The 20,225-nt window shown below is 34.6% G+C and overlaps 1 protein-coding gene and 1 long non-coding RNA gene across 4 annotated transcripts; one reads left to right on the top strand and one right to left on the bottom strand.

Annotated features, from left to right (window-relative positions):
- Window positions 1–1,015: 1,015 nt before the first annotated feature.
- On the bottom strand, window positions 1,016–8,172 carry LOC147498361 (uncharacterized). Of its 3 annotated transcripts, none has more exons than XR_015195464.1 (6): window positions 8,007–8,172; window positions 6,183–6,401; window positions 2,634–2,847; window positions 2,333–2,546; window positions 2,160–2,239; window positions 1,016–1,291 (listed from the first exon to the last, which is right to left on the bottom strand). It is a non-coding gene; the product is annotated as an uncharacterized LOC147498361 (long non-coding RNA). The 3 variants fall into 3 exon arrangements; XR_015195463.1 differs by having other exon boundaries at window positions 2,345–2,546; window positions 2,634–3,160; window positions 8,007–8,165; XR_015195462.1 differs by having other exon boundaries at window positions 2,345–2,546; window positions 8,007–8,153.
- On the top strand, window positions 2,356–5,283 carry PIN8 (Auxin efflux carrier family protein). The gene is made up of 6 exons (XM_086560371.1): window positions 2,356–2,863; window positions 4,084–4,258; window positions 4,368–4,453; window positions 4,541–4,698; window positions 4,776–4,852; window positions 4,942–5,283. Exons 1-6 carry the CDS (start codon window positions 2,356–2,358, stop codon window positions 5,006–5,008), a joined length of 1,071 nt encoding a protein of 356 aa, XP_086416497.1. The 3' UTR covers window positions 5,009–5,283.
- Window positions 8,173–20,225: the final 12,053 nt, after the last annotated feature.

The raw sequence follows: 20,225 nt of genomic DNA, 5'->3' as shown, positions 1-20,225 counted from the left end.
TTAACTCAGTTACTTCTCTTCCGGTTCACTTCTTTATTCTCATTCTAACCATTCTTGCTTCCTAAACTTTAATAGAAATAGCTATGGAGACATGGAGTGTTTGAATTGGACTTCTGAAAGTTCTGAGCTTCTAGTTTATTTCTTGGTACTGTTTCAGATTGCTGAATTTTGATTACAGGAGATGTGTCTCTCAAGTCTCAACTACTAGGGATTTGACGAGGTAAGAGAAAACAATAGAAACTAAACCATATTAGGCTTTGTTTGAAACCAACTTCAAGAACTGTTTATGTCGCAACTTCAAATTTGTTTGAATTGAAACATATGTTTTTTTATGTTTAAACCAAGGCCCAAAATTTCGATATCGGTTAATATATCGGTGTACCCAAAAACCGAGATATATCAGATATCTCAAATATATCGGATATCTCGGTTTTTTTTGTGACCAGTCCAAAGTTTCTAAAATATCGGATATCTCACCGATATATCTCAAATATTTCAAATATTTCAGAAATTTCAATATTAAGTTATTAACAATTGGTCAAAAATCAACTGATATATATCAATTATCTCAGAAATATCGATTATATCGGCAATATAAACTTTCATATCAGAAATTTCGATATATCTTGGAAAAAAAGGGGTTCAATATTCGATGGATATATGTCAGAAATATCGATATCGGTGTACCAATTTACCGAGATATATCGGCGAGATATCGGATATCTCGGCGATATTTTGGGCCATGGTTTAAACTGCAATTCCTGGAGCTCAATGCAGTTATGAAAAACAATGATTGAAAAGCAAACATAGCAGCCCTTCAATTATCAATATACCCAAATAAATATTTAGTAACGCATCAACAATTTGGTTACCTAAGGAGAATTTTTTCCTTCTGAAGTTACAACAGTCAACAGGCATAACCAAATGAGCTATTGTCGGGAATAAATGGCCAAAATATTCCCACACCCTATTGATGAGAACTGGAGTAGGATTTGTGTTAGTCAATAACGCAATATGACAAAGAAAAAGCTTTAAACTTCAAAGCCCGATATTCTGGACTCGAGCATAATTATATATTGACAACTCCTTTTGATTAAAGTAAGAGAAACAACTGATCATATGAAATAAAGTGAAAAGAAATGATAGATCATCTGAAAAAATTCCAAGCTTTGCTTTCTTTTTCATCACAAATATCAAAATTGCAGTGATCTCTTTCTAATCTATATCTTCTACGACATAATTTGCTGAAGCCATCTCAGCTATAGACAATTAAAGGCCGTCCAGTAGAGACCTAAAAAAACAAGTATAGCAAATAAATAAATAGACTGAAAAATGTTGTACATTAAAACATGTGGTAAGTAATGTACTAATTCTAGCTTTGTGGGGGGTGTCCAACCTTTACCAATTCAAAACATAAAATCGACAGATTATGGGGATCTGTCATCCATAAAATACGGGTTGTTATTTGTGCAGGAATGAGCTGAGAAAAAATAGGAACTGTTAACAAAGGGAGGCAAGAAGGGGGGGAGAATCTTATTTTCTTCCCCCACCCAATCATTAAAGGTAAGTTTATAGGAAAAAAGCATGATAGTTTTGTCACGAGTTGCTTTGTCATAGCAAATTGATAAAACACTTCAGTTTCACATTTTCTCAACATGCATTACATAATTGACACCCCTTACAAAATTAACCTGAACTTAAACTGACATGAAATTGCAGAGAAACAAAAACAAACAGCAAACAGAGAATGGTGGATTTATTCAATAAGCAAGTGAAGAACACCTTGGAGGTTCAATCATCTCAACTAATATTTTTCAGTTCATCTCTTCCTGCATATCAAATCATAGTGTGGAACCACATTTGATTTTGTGACCTATTTGGTTTTTAAAAGCCTAATCGTCTTCTTCTCCTTTTTTAGTTTTTAGTTTTCCTGTTTTTCTTTTCCCCTTTCACTATAGTCTTTGCATTTCTAGTTGCCAGTGACAGCATAAAAAAACGACAAAAAGCATATGAAAGCTACAAAAGCAAGCAAATAGTTCACTAAGAGATACCCCCTCAAAAGTTGAACACACACAGACACACAAGCACACACATACACACAAAGAAGTATTTGTCTATTTGAGACAAAAAGAGGTAAAGACCAAGGTCATTCTACTTACTGAAGAAGTATTCTGAGGTTCACAATTGTCACTGTAACAAAAAAAGACTGGTACCAGCATCGCCCTTTTGTTTTCAGATGCTAGGAAGTCCATATATAGGCAACATATAAGGATAATTAGTTGAGTTCCAAGCAAAGAAAACAGAGTAAATATCTCACAATTTTTTGTCTTACTTTTGGTCCCACCTGTAGTTGATATGATTTCCCTGATTGATGTTTACCACGTCGTCGAAGCAATAATCCCTTTATATGTTGCTATGATCTTAGCCTATACTTCTGTCAAATGCTGGAAACTCTTCACACCTGACCAATGCTCTGGCATCAACATGTTTGTTTCAAAATTCTCTGTACCACTTCTGTCCTTCCGCGTGATCTCAGGCAACAATCCCTATAAAATGAACCTAAAACTCATCATCTCAGATACCCTGCAAAAACTATTTGTTTTGATCGTGTTGACAGTCACCAGTAAACTTACTTCCAGAGTGAACTTGGATTGTGTCATTACTACTTTCGCTTTGTCAACACTGCCCAACACTTTGATTGTGGGGATACCAATACTGAAATCCATGTACGGTAGTGAAGCAGCTGAACTCCTTGCTCAGATAATAGTTTTACAGACCATAATTTGGTACAATCTGCTGTTATTTCTATTTGAGTTCCGGGCTGCACAAGCAGGCTCCGCGACAACTCTGTCAGAAATGAGAGGTAGGTATTCAGGTTTCTATATTGGTGTTGGTTATCTGTTTTTAGAATGTCTCTGTGTTTAGTTGACTAGGTCAGTATTTGATGATAGATATCCAAGAAGGTTATCAGAATTCCTTTTTCTTTTTTTTTCTTTTATTGATAGAAGGTTATACCAAGTGGTAGATATCTTGATTGTTCTGTGTCTCCCATATGTATCAGAAACCACCCATTCATGTCCACCACACAAGGGTTATAATTAAGACTAGAATGTTACTGTGACAAGGTGGAGACCGTCAGTTTGAGCTTCTGAATCCATTTCTGAGATATTCAATATAGACGCATATGGTTATATAAACAGAACTGAAGTCTTTTCATCTTTTTAAAATAGTTATGGGGTTAGGCAAGACCGGTCCCTACCTGCACTCTTAAGAAATATATCTCACATCTGGTGAACCTCATTTACAATATCAGTTGAGCTCAAGAGGAAAAGAAAATTTTCTACAAACAGCTAGAAATGCCTAAGACCTAATTTCAAATACAATTAAAATGAATCCACCACTCACGCCAATAGACACAACAAGAGAAGAACAACCAAGACAAAGAACTGAACCTAACATAATGAAATTGCTTAGGAATTAGCAAATCACGTAAGTCACGTATCTGTGTTATCGTGGAAATTCTTTGGGATGCAAAAACAATTTATCTAATGCACCCTAAACAATCATTAATATGTCTATACAAGTTTAGAAAATGTGTTACATATAGGTAATACTCATCACACCATGGAAACTAGTGATTTAGAAGATGTCCTATAAAATGTAAGTTATGTCTATTACAAATAAATTTGGGCATCCTACTTAACTGATTAGAAATGAGTGGAGCGCCGGAACTTATATCCATGGCTTTACACATGGCATAAGGGTTATACTAAACATCTCCACACGCCCCCTCATGTGTGGCGTTACTCGAGCATAACATGTGGACTAACATAGTTGGGTGACGTGTAGGAAATTAGTCCCTTGGGGGGGTCAAATACAATAGCCTGCTCTGATACCATGTTTAATTTGGGCATCCAACTCAAAACTAATTGTCATGAGTGGAGCGGCCCGGGAACTTTTATATTATACTTCATGGCTTTAAACATCCAATGTGGGACAATATTAAACATCTCAACATATGCATTATTTCAGTTATCAACTTGTCCATCATACCAAATTCTTGGTCATTTTCTTTTGTTTAAGTGGAACTGGAGGTCACACCAGGAACACAGTCAAAGGAAAGAGAGGAGGAAGAAAAAGACAGATCCCCAAGAGTCAACACCAAGCTCATTCTCTTGACAGTGGGGAGAAAGCTCATAAGCAACCCAAATACTTATGCAACATTGCTCGGTATCATTTGGTCAATGATCAGTTTTAGGTAATGTTTTCAGGAGTAGAAACTGGCAGAATTCAATATGCGTAAGAATTTCTAGTGTTTTGGTTTTAGATACATGAACCTGATATTATGGCGCTAAATGTATGTGTAGGTGGGGACTAAAACTGCCCATAATTGTTGATAAATCAGTTTCAATACTGGCAGATGGAGGACTTGGCATGGCCATGTTCAGCTTAGGTGTGAATTAGAAACAGTAATTACCTAGAATGGGACAAAATTATGATTTCCAATTGTTTCTGACTATTCACTTTGTGTCCTTCACAGGTCTTTTCATGGCATCACAGTCTAGCATACTGGCATGCGGAACTTGGCTAGTAGTCTTGGCCATGGTAGCAAAGTTCTTGGTAGGACCTGCTTCAATGGCAGTTGCCTCCTTTGCTATTGGATTCAGAAGCACATTGTTAAGGATCTCGATCGTGCAGGTTTCTGAGTTCCATCATTGTTTATTTATCACAAGTCTGTACAGAATACGGGCTAACAAATTTCTGATCTGCTGTAGGCGGCTCTTCCTCAAGGAATAGTTCCTTTCGTATTTGCTAAAGAATACAACGTACATCCTAAGATCGTGAGCGCTGGGTAACGCTTCACCTATCTAATTATCTAGGGGTTCAAACCTTACTATCTTTTGGTTTAAGGCTCAAGATATGGTTTCATTCTGGTTTCAGGGTCTCTTTTGGCATGCTCATCACAGTACCAATAACATTGGCCTACTACTTCCTGCTGGAGCTGTAATTGGCTTCCCTACAATACACTAAAGTCCTGAACTGGAAATCAGTGGAGATACTATTATTTCCTTCAATATTCTTTGAAATGTAAAGAACAAATCAACACCCACATCAAGACTGAATTAACACATTACAACTGCTGAGCTTAGTGAGATCAACACCCTATCGGTGTATCACCACTAGACTTGCACCAAGGTTGTCAACAATAAAGTATAAGGTTTCTTATGTGTCTCTTTGAACTTTAATCTATATAGTTTACAGATTATCTGAGTTTGCTAGACATTCTTAAATTTGAAACTCCCCCTCTCTCTCTCAATCACCAGTACAACTGACACTGAAATTATAAAATGTATCATATGCCACTTACTTTGTGTTCTATGTGTGCCCATGTTATTAATTTAGTATTTCCAAACTAACTAATACTGCAAAGCATAGCTTCTGAATGTGACGGGCATAGATGTCCAAATCTAACTCATTCAAAGACATTTTGAATATAAATATCTGCCTATAGATATCTGTATTTTAGGGTCTTAAACATAGTAGCTCAAAGTTGAGTAACAGGATACACAGTTTCATTCTCCAAGCTCAAGTAATTATGCAGAAATAACAAAAATTTGGTAACTTAATAGAGACAAAGCACTTCAACAAGCTTAGTAAGTACAAAAAGATTATCTCCAAGGTCCATCGTTGACACTTGTTTATAATCAGTACAGTAAACTGAATATTGTGTATGACACTATGACCCGATTCAAAAGGTTACACCATGAAGGAATAAAGGAAACACCAATTTAACTGAAGCAATTGCAAACTAATATACCCAGAAGGGAACTTGGAAATTGCACAGAAAGGGAAAAAGAAAAGCTGGTTATCTCTATGTGCTCTATACTAAAGTGAATATTAAACAATTCAAACTTCCAACCACATGTAGATATAGTTTAAGTGACAACAACATAAATATAACTAAGAGACGGAAGCACCTACTGATGAACCCAGAAAGAAACTGAGAAATACAAAACATACAAGATCTCACTTTGCACAAACTGTACTTGTATGTATAAAACAAAAGCATTTGAGTCCCTACCAACACTTTACAAACTACATATGGTAGCATGTTAATAAAGAAGAAATGTGTCTCATCAAACTGTTTCCTAAAGATTTGATGAAATTTAGAGAAAACTTACATTCTTTCCACTGAATTTTGTATGATTTGCTGGAATTAACATGCAAAGAAATAATCAAAGCAGGAGTTCAAAGGGACCAACTATGTAACCCTCATAAGGAACATGAGGTGGACTGTGGATGTGTTTCCTTTTTGAGGCTCAGTCCAAAAATGGTAGCACGCTTCTCAGTATTCATTCTTCCAACCTTCCCTCAGCTCTGTGGAATCTATGTACCACTGCCTGAAAAGCATTGAAATTTAGAAAGAGAAGCTACCAAGATTAACAAACATTTTGCAAAACAAAAAATAATAATAAATAAATATATAAATAAAAACATAAATAAATAATGGGAAGCTCGAAATTGATATGCATATTGATTATATTGAATGTGTGACTCGATGCATGCAAAACATTTTTATCAATGAAGCCATGAGCAACATATTCACTACACTATAAGAATGTCCACAAAATTGACTTGGTTTTGGCTTAGATATGCAGATCTTAATTTTCTTTTTTAATGGACAATAGATATATTGCATGGAGAAATAAATCCTCACAATCCGATAGGGTAAATATACCTTAGTGAGAAGCTACGGATAGCAAGTTAGCAACTATCGCTCCAAAGTTACAAAACAAAAACCAGACAATATACAACAATGCGATCTAATAAAAAAAACGTTTGTGGAACCTCAAGCCTCTAACTAGTAAGGCAGCCCTCAACCAATCAAACAAAGTTTCTTTTGGATTCCACCAATGAAGTTTCTGTGTCCTTGATCTTTTGCTCAAAAATCCTCTGATGCATGCCTTCCATAGCACCCATTAAATAGCTTTTAAGAGATTGTCCACTATCCATCTAGCTCTAGGTGAGCTAAGGTGAATAAAGATATCACTCCCTAGAACCTCCTTGATGCTGTCCGAAAGTCCCCAAGGCTTATTGCAAGATAAGGCCTCTTCCCACACACTTCTAGCCAAAGAACATACATGAATGGGGTTCGCATCCTCCCCTTGACAATGAGTTTGTCAAAAAAGGTTTGGAAAGGTCGTAGAAAAGTAATACATGTGAAGAAAGCAACTCTAAAACTGTGCAGTCAAATCAGCCCGAAAACAGGTCAAGTGCTGCTAGTCACCACAGGTCCAAGCCGAGTTACAAAGTAATTGTCCCAACTAAATCGCCTATTTGGCTGATTCAAGTCAGAGCCGACTCGCCTATTACTTGTGTGCAAACCATTTTCCTTTTCTTTTTTTTTTTTGTTCAATAGTTCATATCTAAGTGACAAAAGGGAAAATGCATGTACTAGGTACCAGATGCCCTTCAACTCCAAACGTATAGTACTTCGAAGAGCAAAACATGCTATAAATTAGACAAACATGCAGGCCTATTTGTCAGTGAAAGGTTTAGTTTTGTGGCTAGGCAGTTAAATCTGAAATGAATCGCTAGTTGGTCCAGGAGTGACTAGCGACTAGGCCTAGTCGGTCGGGGATTAGTCGGGACTAATCGGGCTATTGTCCCAAACATTTGTTTTCCTTTTACCATATATATACTTCTAATGATTAATTGGGAATCACCAACCCAAATTAATTACTCCACCAAAATATGGCTTCAGCCAGTCCATAAAGATTACTCAACTCAAAATCGCCTGTTTCGAAAATAGACAAGTGGCACAAGTGCAATTTCCTAACAAAAACAAAATGCATAATTCAAAGACATGGAACCTAAACAATGATTTGGGACAACACATAATCATTCCAAAACAAAATTTAATCCTTAAAAAACAATCCACATAAAAATTATTGTAACTGTTTGAGTAAATGCCACAAAGAGACAAGTTGGAAGTTCATACTTACTTGCAAACAAGAGAGAGGTGAACGAGACCAGTACAATCTAGCTGCGCAAATATACGAGTGATGAGCTCAGCTGAGGGGATTAAAACTAGTGTGGGGAAATTTTATTTGGTTTTTATCTGTGTTTTTAGTTTCGTCCATTTTTTTTTTATATTTTTTATCATTTTTCAATTATTAAGAACTTCAGTTCACGTAATACAGTTTTTTAGACTTCCGTCCCCAGCAAATTTGCTAATTATATTTCCGTCCCCAGTTCTTTCATTATTAGACTTCTGTCCCCAATTTCACACTATAACCAAGTGAGCTTTCATTGACTCGATTCAATCCGTTTGGTGCATTTGCAATGTCAAATCTACTTCTCACCATGTAAAATGTCCAAAATACCCATTGTCTCTTCCAAAACCAAAATCATTCCAATTGCCACATGTCATCATCCTATCTAATCCAACATACACCAAATATTTTCTTAAATGACACCCACTACCCCCACTCACCTAAAATTACCAAAATACCCTCACCCACGTTTACCTCTTTTGCCACGTGTCATCATCTTAATATGCATCTTAAGTTAGGGGACCAGCATCTCAAACCACTCTATCAACTTTCTTTTTCTACTTTTCTTTTCAAAGAAAATATAATAAGAAATACAACAAAAGAACAAAGGTATTGTTCATCTTCTCCATCTCTTCCCCCACCTATGTGATGGTCGGAGCTCATGTGTATAAATAAATATAATGATCTACCCCCACAAAATTCTTGATTACTAACGAATTTCAAGTTCAAATCCATTTCTTCATAAGATAATGTTCTACAAAAGTTAAAATGATTTCACACCAAATAAACAAGTTACAACCCAAATCAGGAATCCAATTCACATGCATACGTACACAACAATAGGAAGTCTGCCTGAATCAGTCAGCATCATCAGCTCAATCCTAGCTATGACTTCCCTCCATCATCAGCTCAACAAAAGAGTTAATGTCTCTTAAAGAACTGTGTATAGCTAAATTTAAGAGGAAGCAATAATTTGTTACATACCGCCATAAAAAATAATGAATAACATTTTAAAATTTTGTAAGCAATTTTGAAGTGAACTCATTAGACAAACAATTGCATTAATTAAACTTCAGAAAGAACATTGGCCATGCTCATTCCAAGGATTTCAAAGTCTTTTTTTGGGCGAAACATCCTTTTAATTTTCTTTCAGTAGCATAAACATGTCCAATGCAACTACTCAATACGGACAAACAAAGAGGGAAAGACTCATCCAACTGATGCATAGCCCATTTGGCTAGTTGGTGAGTAACAGAGTTCTGACATCTTTTAATCCAAATAAACCGGCCTACAACCATTCAAACTAGCTAGATACATCCTAAGGCTTGACAAATTCCAGGTATAACTTGATTCTAGTTCTCCTAATGCTTTCATCACAGCTTTGTTGTCTCCACAAAACTCCACCTGTTGAACCCCAATAAGTATGGTGGGCACTTCAAATGCTTTAAGTTTTTGCTTCCTCAACATTTTTAATACTGAACCTGCTATGAGCTACTCCTGTAATATCCACCCATGCTCTATTAAAGTATTAAGAGCAAACGTTCCACCTCTTGGAGCGGTCTAGCATATTGATAGATATCCTTTTGCATATGTAAAATTTTGTTCTCACACACACTCGAGAATATTTGTTCAAACACCTCGCTCATGTGCACGTTGCAATTTATTTCAAGCAAGGGTTTCAATTCGTTCCAAACCAAAAGGCTAGAACTCTAGTTAACAACCAAATGGAAATTTCTCGTTAAGGGAATTATGTGAGCAGGATTTTTAACTATCGATTTTAACCTACTTTACTACGTTACTTGATATGCAAGTTACTAAACTTAACAAGAGAAATTGAGAGAAAGATAGGTGGAGATTTTTAGCTCATGTGTAAAAATCAAAAGATCAGGAGATAGTTATGAGAAATATGAAAAGAAAAGAAGATTCAACTTATACTCTAAATGATTTTAATTAACTATATAGAGTGAAAATATTACAAGCTCAAAGCCAAAAACTAAAATGTAAATTTTAAACTTTCGGAGCAAAAAGTGAGAAACTAAAACTTGGAAGTAAAGTCTCTATTGCCAATGAAGACTCCCTCTATTTAAACAAATGAGGGTGCTTAAATTTTCCTTCATCCCACATGAATTTCCAATGCTCAACTGTATCCTTTAATGTCCATTTGATTTCTTGATCAAGACTATTTGATCTTTTCCACCTAATTAATAACCATGACTTTGTGTGCACTTAATTAATCATGGCTTTTATTTGCCACCTAATCAAGACTTTGTGCCAAATTCAAATAAATTTGTTTGCCACCTAATCATGCCACCAATTAGGACTTTTATGCCAAAGTGCATAAAAATCATTCATGGTTTTAATGCAGCTTGGTTTGTGCGGAAGCTTGACATGTGAGCTTGATCACTAAATTCTGTAGGTATGCATAGTGGGTCCTTCATGCCTCAACCAATGGTGGGTCTAAAAGTTGACTTTTTACAAAGTCCCGCCTATGTGTAGAGCTCGTCGCACTGATCGTTTTGATGGTTCATTTTCTGCCATTGGAGTCTAGGTTCAAAAGATATGGGCTTCTAGAGTTTGATGCTTTTCGGCACGTTCATCCTGTTCTGACTTGAAATTATCCCTTTTGCTTCCCTAGGCTTTAGTTGGCCTTTACGTAGTCTAAATTGGAAAACTTCATGTAGACACCCTATTCCATGCTTAAATACTGGCTTTTATCCTCATTTTCGCGATGATTGCTCAATCCTGCAAAAGCACGAAAATACGATTATTTAATGATTATTAATCACATAATTAACCAAAATGCTATGTCTCTACGGGGTTTTATATTACAGTTTTTTGTGCTTATCACACCACCCCCAAATAACATTTTGTTTGTCCTCAAGCAAAGAAGAGATATTAAAACAGATAAGTGGCCAAAAATGTGTAGTCCTAACTAATTCTCGTTTTGCATAGTATGATTGCATTGACCGTTTGCAACAAGGCCTTAAACCACTAGAAATTCCCTAGATGATGAGTTATAGCCTCGTGAGAGTTTTCCAGAAAAGATACTCACAAACTTCACCTATACTACAACGACTCAGTAACAAAGGCTTGTTATATTAATTAATCTTAGATATCTATACATCTCCTTAGCAGGGAATGAGGATTTATTCCTTTTAAAACTCAAGTTAATATGCATACAATAATTAAAACATCTACATATGAACATGCATACATACAGTGAACTTAACATTGAAATGTACAAGCATGGCCGTTTCTGGATCCTTTGGAGAGCGTCCCTAAATAGGTTTTCACAAGTATGTGTCAAAACATAATTCACTTATAATTTTTCCACTCAAGTTTTGCTAACTCCGGTGTGCAGTGACACTTTTCCTCACATCTCAATGACAGTCAGAGGAGCCGAGGTCGATCAATCATATCCTACTACTTATTATCACAACATCCTACTCCTAATTGAGTTAGAGGTCTTTATTATGTATTATGGGGCTTAGGTGGTGGTGTAGAAGAAAATGGGAATGAAAAATAAAAAATGATAAGTATGAGAGAATAAGGTCTTCAAGATATTTACACTAGATAAATCCTTGTTTTCTTTTCCGGCTTCTATATGAGTTTCCATACTTTGCTCTTTTAAGCTTTTGGGCTCCTTTTGATTTGATTTTGTGGAGTTCTAACTTTCATTTTTATCTTTTGCCTTTTGGGAAACATAATTCTATATTTCTTTTCTTTTTTTGTTTGAAGCAAGTAATTGATTTTTATTTGGAACAAGTCTTTCTCTTTATTTTTCCACATTTCATCCTATTTCTCATACTCATCATTTAGGTGGGTTTATTTTGTTTGGGGTTAATAGATGGGTAAGGAATTATTGGTGAAAGTGAAAGGTTTGATGAAAAGTTCAGTGGGGCGACTAGTGGTAAAATGTACAATGATTTAGGGCGTCCCTTTTTGGCTACTGCCAACGCGCTCATAAACTGCCGCAATGGTTCGATGTCCTTGTCCTCAGGGCCGTCCCTGAGTTTTCAATGGCCCTGTGCAAACAGCGAAATGTGGCCCTCTTCCAATACTCTTCCATCAACACAAAGGATCATCGAAATATTTCCCTTCTCGCATTTTTGGCTGCAAAATCATCAATGAAGCTTTCAAAGTTAATTTTCTTTAAAAATTCATTTTCAATAGATATTAACGCTAACCCATTTAGTCTTTCTTGTGACATAGTCGATCTAAGATATGATTTCAATAATTTTAATTTTGAAAAACTTCTTTCTGCAGACACAACAGTAACGGGAACAGTCAACAAAATTCTATAATCTATGCATGCATTAGGAAAACAATCGTGTCGTTTCAAGAAATCAAGTATATCAATAGCTTTATTTTTATCTTTTGGTAACACCTCTTTTAAGACTCTTAGTTCTCCATATAAGTCTTTCCCATCAAGATCAGAAGAGTTTTCATGTTTTAGAATAGTTTCAAGACGATCACAACATGCTTCCAACTGATTATCATCTAGTGAATTTAACTTCTCTGATCTAAACAAAAAACCAAAAATATCCTCATATGATTTTAGTTGCTCAAACCTTTTATCTAATTAACTAATAGCTTGATCTACAATAAAATAGAAATATTGATTTCTAAATGAGTCTTCCGCTGATTGCATTGACTCCTCATTGGCATTCTCATCAAAATGTCTCTTTTTCATTTAATTTGGCGTTTCACTTGAAACACGGGATCAATTTCCATTTCAAGTAGCAATATCTTTTAGCAGTTATCATGGCTTGTGTGAGACCGGTTTCTCTATACTTTTTAAAATATGTAATCAACCATTTTATTTTATCAATAGCCATATCTATTTGCATGTCTTCAGATTGTAAGGTTTTGCTAATTGTATTAACGGTATACAATATCTCATACCAAATAATCATGCCTAACAAGAACTCAAAATTTCCAATTCCATGTCTAGCTAAAGAATCAGCTTCACTCTTTATTTTAGAATCATTATCAGTTTCAGCTAGCTGAAGTAAAGTCTCTCTTATTTCAGGAGCTTGATATCTAATTGCTTTAACACTATCAACACGACTTTCCCAACGGGTAGCCGATACTGACTTAAGAGTAAACTCTTTCAGATTCTCTTCCAAAATCTGCCACCGCTTTGTAGATTGTGAAAACAATGTATAAATTAGTTGTACAACTAAAAAAAAAAAATCTTTTGCTTTACCACAACAATTAGCCATATCACAAAGTGTTAAATTAAGACTATGACAACCACAAGGAGTATAAAATGCTCTAGGGTTAATATCTAGTAGTTTTTTTTGTACACCTTGGTGTTTCCCTTTCATATTAGACCCATTATCATATCCTTGACCTCGTACATCATCAATATTAAGATTAAGAATTTTAAGCACATTTTGCAATTCTAGAAAAAGTCCTGCCTTGGATGTATCATTCACTACCATAAATTCTACAAAGTACTCATCTACTCTTCTTGGACAAGTCGAAACATCCACACATCTCAATATCAAAGTTATTTGTTCTTGGTGACTAAAATCACGGAATGCAATCAAGTATCACGAGAAAAATATTTTGCTTCTTTAACTTTTTGAATAATTGCATTTTTAATTTCAAAAGCTAACATACTTATCAATTCATTTTGTATTTTATGACCAAGATAATGATAATGAATTTCATTATTATCTATGCGTCGAACATGTTCTTGCATTATTAGATCCCATTCTGCAATCATTTCAATTATGCCTAAAAAATTTCCATTGTTTTTTTCATATAATTTCTCATTTGTTCCTCGTAATGCCAAGTTATATTTACCAAGATATTTCACACCAGATATTATTCTACGTAATACTGCCTTCCAATGTTCTTTCTCTTTGTTAATTTGGTGTTGAACATATTTATCAATAGTTTCTTCTTTTTCCAATCTCTTACATAAGTCATTCCAAGTGATCATGTTAATGATGTGGTCTGTACTTGTTTCATGTTGATGAAGCCTAGTACTAAGATGCCCCAATCATTATACCCTTCATTTACCAACAAACCTTTTGAAAACCTTTTTAAAAACTTGCAACAAAAACAAAACACTTTATCCATTGCCTTGTAATATACTAACCATTTTCTATCCTCTGTAAATCCATTCGGTAAATGTCGAGTATAAAATGTTGAAGAGAAACGTCTATAACAACTATCTTTAGGTCCTTTTCCGACTAATAGGTCCCTTATAGGACCCCTTTTTACTAATAAATCTCTAGATAATGTGTCAAGATTGTCCCAAGTTCTTGGGTCATAAATGTCTAAGGGAATGGATTGACTTGGTTGTTCGTTGCCAAAATTACTGACTTGTTCATTTTCAGTATGGCCCATAACACCAGCATCCTCATTGTTATCATTTTCAATAGGGTCAGGATCACTAACATTTTTCGTTTCCATTGTTATCTAGATCATCAATATTTTCATTTTCATCTGAATTTGTTCCTAAACCTTGTGGTTCTTTAAGAATAAATTTATCAAGGGCTCCTTTCTGAGATTGAGTTAGTTCTAAAAGTCTTTGTCTCTTTTTACGTTTTTCATGCCCAGATTGACACTTTCTAGGAAGCATTTAAAAAAAAAAAAAAATTAACAAGAAATTGAGTTAGAACAATAGAACCTGATATGTTTAATGCTTAAATGAAGATGAAAGATTGAAAGATAGTGGTATGCATCTGCCTTGATGAAGTCACTGACTCACTGCACACTTCACAATTCACATGACAATTTGTAATGCCTACAATTAAAATATATATACAACACTAAATTAGACTAGATTACTTTGGAATTAAATTGAGTTATTAAAATAATATTTAAGAAAGGGAAAATTGATTTTAATCTCTAACTTACTTGAAGAAGAATCAAAAGTTAGGTGAATAATCAAAGTGAAAACTAATACAAATTCACAATTGTAAAGAAAGAATTTTGAAAAAATGAGAGGATACTAGATGATCGAGGAAGGTGAAATGGTGAATGAGGGGTTTTTTATTATTTTTTTTTTTACTCTTTCTTTTGTATTTGAGTAATTGACTAATTTAGGCAAATAATTAATAAGGTATCTAGTCGTTGAGAGAGATATCTAGTCGTTGAGAAGAGATATGTTTTTCTTTTTTTCGATACTGATAATTTATTACATATCTTATTTCCTATTTTTACGAAAATAATTAATGAAGAAAGAGAATATGAGGGGATATTTCCGTTGTTTATTGTGATTTGTGAAATTTCCAATTTTTGGGGCTTTTGATTGGTTTGGGCTTGTGATTTGCCAAATAGGACTTTTCTACAAATACTATTTTTTGGGGCCTTGTATATTGGGGGCCCTGTGCGGTCGCCCACATTGCACCTGCTCAGGGTCGGCCCTGGTTATCGAATTGCTTGTTTGATCCCTAGTGAACACCAAGTTATCTCTAATCATGGTTTTACTAGCATGAGAGATTAGCACCCCCACAAATCTCTTTGATGGGGTTTCTAATCTCTAGTACGTTCAACTCTTATGATTTCTATCTCTAAACAATCATGATAATCAAACTTAAACGCTATTCTAAACAACAACCATTCTAATTAATCAATCATCATCACGTGGCTTCATTAACCCCCTCTAATGGAGGTTTATATAGGAGAGGATTAGGATTATATTTTCGTGCATAGACCTAGAAGCTAGACTTTGGGCCTCTAATGTGAGCCAAAAGTCTATTAGGTTAAGTCTAAAAGGGTAAATTCTATTAAAAATTACTTTAGTACCCTTTTGTCCACTTTTATAGCTCTGATTGGGGCAATGCTAGATCTATTGGAAATCATATTCCGAGCCGGTCGTTTTGACATAAAATATACCCAATTTCGAGGTCCAAGTCCAAAGATACGCCATTTTGAAGTTCTGATGGCTTTTTGTCATTTTTCTATCCGAATAGACTTTGACTTCCTAGTTTTGACTAGGATTGAAAATGTTTTTTCTTCTTGATTCTTGGGCTATAAACATAGAATCTTTTAACAATAATTTTGACTCATTTTGCATTCAAAATGACATCTTTAAACATATAAATAGCTTCAAGACCTAAAATACACAAAAATACGAAAATAATACTAACTTTTATTTATTATAAACATAATTGGCCTAAGTAGAATACTATTAAGGGGTTTAAACTACACTTTTGAGTGCTTATCACACCACCCCCAAACAACATTTTGCTTGTCCTCAAGCAAAGATGAGAAATAAAAATAGATAAGTGGCAAAAAATGTGGTCATAACTAATCTCGCTTCGCAGAGTGCGATTGCATTGACCATATGCAATAAGGCCTTAAAACACTAGGAATTCCCTAGTGGATGAGTTATAGCCTCATGAGAGTTTTCCAGAGAGGATACTTACAAACTTCATTTATACTACATCGACTAAACAAGGATCATCAATCTAACTCTTAAATTAATACATACATAATAATCAAATCATCTTAAGATAAACAACTATACAATGAACTATGCTATGAAATAAAATGGCAGGTCCGTTTATGAAACTTTTGGAATAACGTCTTTAAGTAGGTTCTCACGAGGAATGTGTCAAGACACATAACAGTCTGATTTTTTCTCTTAAGTTTGCTAACTCCAGTGTGTAGTGGGTACACGTTTCCTCACAATCTCAATGACAATCTAAGGAAGTCGAGATCGATCAAACACATCTACCACTTACTATCACACCAACCTATTCCTAATTGAGCTAGATGTCTTTATTAGGTGTTGCGGGGTTTAGGTGATGGTTTAAGAAGGAATGAAATGAATATTTAAGTAGACAAGTTTGAGATAATAGGGTCTTCAAAATATGTAATTAGAGAAAACCTTGTTCTTACTTTGCTTCGACACTTTGTTTCCATCCTTAACCCTTTTGTTTTGGCTTTTGACTCATTGGATTCTATCTCTTGGAATTCTAACTTTTTATTTTATTTTTCTTTTCTTTGGATGGAAACTTTCTTTTCTTTTCTTTTTCTATTTATTTTTCTTTTGAAGCAACTAACTAATTTTTGTTTACACAGGTTTTTCTTTTCTCTTTTCTTCACTCATCATATTTCTCAGATTTATCTAGATAGGTAGGCTGATTTTATTTTTTATTTTGTTTTATTGGGTAAATGATTTGTGGTTTGTGAAAAGGCTAATGAAAAGGCTCAGTGGGGCGACTAGTGGATAATTACATATAGGTATGAATTTTTAGCTATATCGATCCAAAGAGAGCCTAAATTCTCGCTTAGGATATGGTATGATGATCAAGCAAGTGGATGTGTGATTTCTCTACTCAGATTTTACTTCTCCCTTGTGTTATCACTCATATATTTCACTTTTACGAGGCTTTTTAGGCTAGATGCTCACATGATATGTATTAAGTACTCTAACTTAGGTCTCAGAAAAATACTACCAAAGTACAATCATAGATGCTCACGCAAGATGTTCATGAAAATATGCAATGACTATTACCTACATATTAATCTAAGTTTCAAAAATTAAATCCTAATTCAAGTACTACGTGAGATTTCTAGACTAATATCATCATGGAGAAGGGAACAATATCATTATCACTAAGTGAATAGTATATATAAACTATATTTATGATTTTTATATTTTTCTAATTTTTATACGACAAATAATACGTAATATAGAACCTAATATGCGCTTAAACATTTACAACGTGTTTCTATACCACCCCCAAACAGAATCATGCTTTGTCCCCAAAGTATAGAATGAAAATAAATGATAGAGAGTACAATAGAAACGTGCTTGTAAATGAGAGCGTGCACTTAAAAAAGAAGGTTAATCTATACAAATATAAAGAAATAAAAACATACACAACTCCTATATGAGTTCTACCTGTTATGGGGATAACATGAAATAATAAGTAACGCTTGGGACATAAGCGGACTCTAACAGAAATAAAATAATACCATATATTCACAAATCAAGCATGCACATATCATGGCTCCTATATGATTAGCTTCCGAAATTCTACGAAATAGTGAAATTTTACGAAATTAAGGTACCCAATTACATTATGCATCCCAATTAAATCAACAAGGCCTATGAGTTCTATATTTTGATATTTATATATGCAATTTTAATACGTGAACGTACAATGTGCTAAAATATACCACCCCCAAACAATTTTGGAGAAGGGGGTTCATGAAATAATTCAATAACACAATTAAGTTATGTAACTAACTAACCTAGACTCTATAGGAGTAAACATGACAGGCGAAAGGTGGCAAAGAATTTTGAAATGAAAGACCAAAATACGCCACCCCCAAACAAAATTTGAAAATTGTTGTTTGACCTATACTCTATTAAGGTGGTATTTTACAAAAACTTAGGTCTTTTAACGTCAGATTCCCTAGACTTACTAATATATGTTTATGTTTTTTAATTTTTTATTTTTATATGTTTGATTTTTTTGAAAAACAAAATTATGAAAAATAAATAAAAATGAAACTCATTCCATAGAGAAACACTAGTCAAATAATGTGAAAAAGTGCAAGAGATGAATGTGTGAGTTACATGAAATGTGGACTAAGGATTTGACACTTACAACCACACACTCCAAAAGGAGGGTCCGGTTACCTTAATGATGCACTCCCATAAAATGAGATTGAAATGGATGGAGTACACTAAAAAATGAGTATTTTATAGTTAGATACTTGATACTTTATTATATATATAACCTATAGAGTTGTAGGTCTTTCCATAAATAATTATCACAGAAAGCACCCCCAAATAGAATTAAGCGCCATGACTTCCTATGACGTGGCTTAGTGGAATGAGAGTGAGATCTGGTAGACCTAGAATCGAGTCTAACATGTTGTCGCTTCTGCTTCGAATGAAAGGGTCCCCAAGTGAATGATCGTGAGAAAATGAATGATTGTGGAAAATACTTGGAATGTGGATAATTGTTAGAAGGACGATGTGGAAGGAATTAGAACGTGGGTTTAACACAAAACTTATTCATGGTGTATGTTTGAACTGTTTCATATCTAGAAATAAAGGTGTCAGGTGGCTTGTCTTTGGATATTATTTTCGTATCAAGAGGGTTTAGAAAATCATGAAGAACATGAGAAACGAGAAGGTTAAGTGCAAACTCAAGGTTCATTTGAAAGGGTGGAGGGAGGGGAATCGAGATGGTAAATGATTGAATTTTATAAGGGATTAACTTAGGTGGTGCTCTAGGTAGTTCTTGAGAGGGTGAATCATCACAGGTTTTTAGGAACTCATAGAATTCCTCATCTATCTTGGTTGCATTCACATAATTGTGGTATTCATCTGCATCTTTGAGAAAGTCATTAATCTCATCCATTGTGAGGTTGACTCCATCTCCCATAGGCTTAGAAGGCAGGTTGGAAAATTCTTCCTCTATTTCGGTTATGTTCATGAAGTCAAAATTGTGATCTTTGTCTTCTTCCCTAAGAGGGGTATCTATTACTATGGGGAAAAAAGCGTTGGCCGCACTAATGTGAGATACAAAACTTTTAGTGGACTTCACTTCTCCTTATACAGGCAAACCTAGTTCTCCATGCTTGAGTCTAAACATGTTAACTTTCACAAAAATATTTTCAAAGAAAAGAGTCATTGATCCATCCAGGCAATTAATTTGGGCATTGGCGGTTGCCAAGAAAGGACGCCCTAGAATGATGGGAATAGAATCATGAGCAACTTCTGTGTCAAGAATAACGAAGTCGGCTGGCCGGGTAGTAAAAATCCTGAATTTTAATGAAAATATTTTTAACTACACCCTTGGGATACTTAATAGAACGATTGGCTAATTGCAAAATCATTTTGGTTAGTTTAAGTTAATGGAGACCTAGCTGTTTATATAAATAAAAAGGGAGTAAGTTACTCACCTCTAGGTCTAATAATGTAGTTGTTATGAAGTAATCTCCCAAGGTGCATTGTACAGTAGGACGACCAGGGTCCTTGTACTTAACAATTCTGTTATGTTCAGATAAGGAAGGATATTGTTCAGTTAAGAAGTTTCGTTGGGTATGTTGGTTTTCCTCTTCTTGGTGCACAACTCTTTTAGAAACTTAGCATGTCCAGGTAGACTTTTTATAACATCTAGAAAAGGTAGGTTTATAGTCAGATTTTTAAACATTTCCCTAATCTCATCAAAATTTTCG

The sequence above is a fragment of the Coptis chinensis genome, chromosome 5, assembly GCF_015680905.1.
Source record: "Coptis chinensis isolate HL-2020 chromosome 5, ASM1568090v1, whole genome shotgun sequence".
Taxonomy (NCBI): domain Eukaryota; kingdom Viridiplantae; phylum Streptophyta; class Magnoliopsida; order Ranunculales; family Ranunculaceae; genus Coptis; species Coptis chinensis.
Note: the sequence above shows the minus strand (reverse complement) of the source record. Positions and strands in the feature narration are given on the sequence as shown.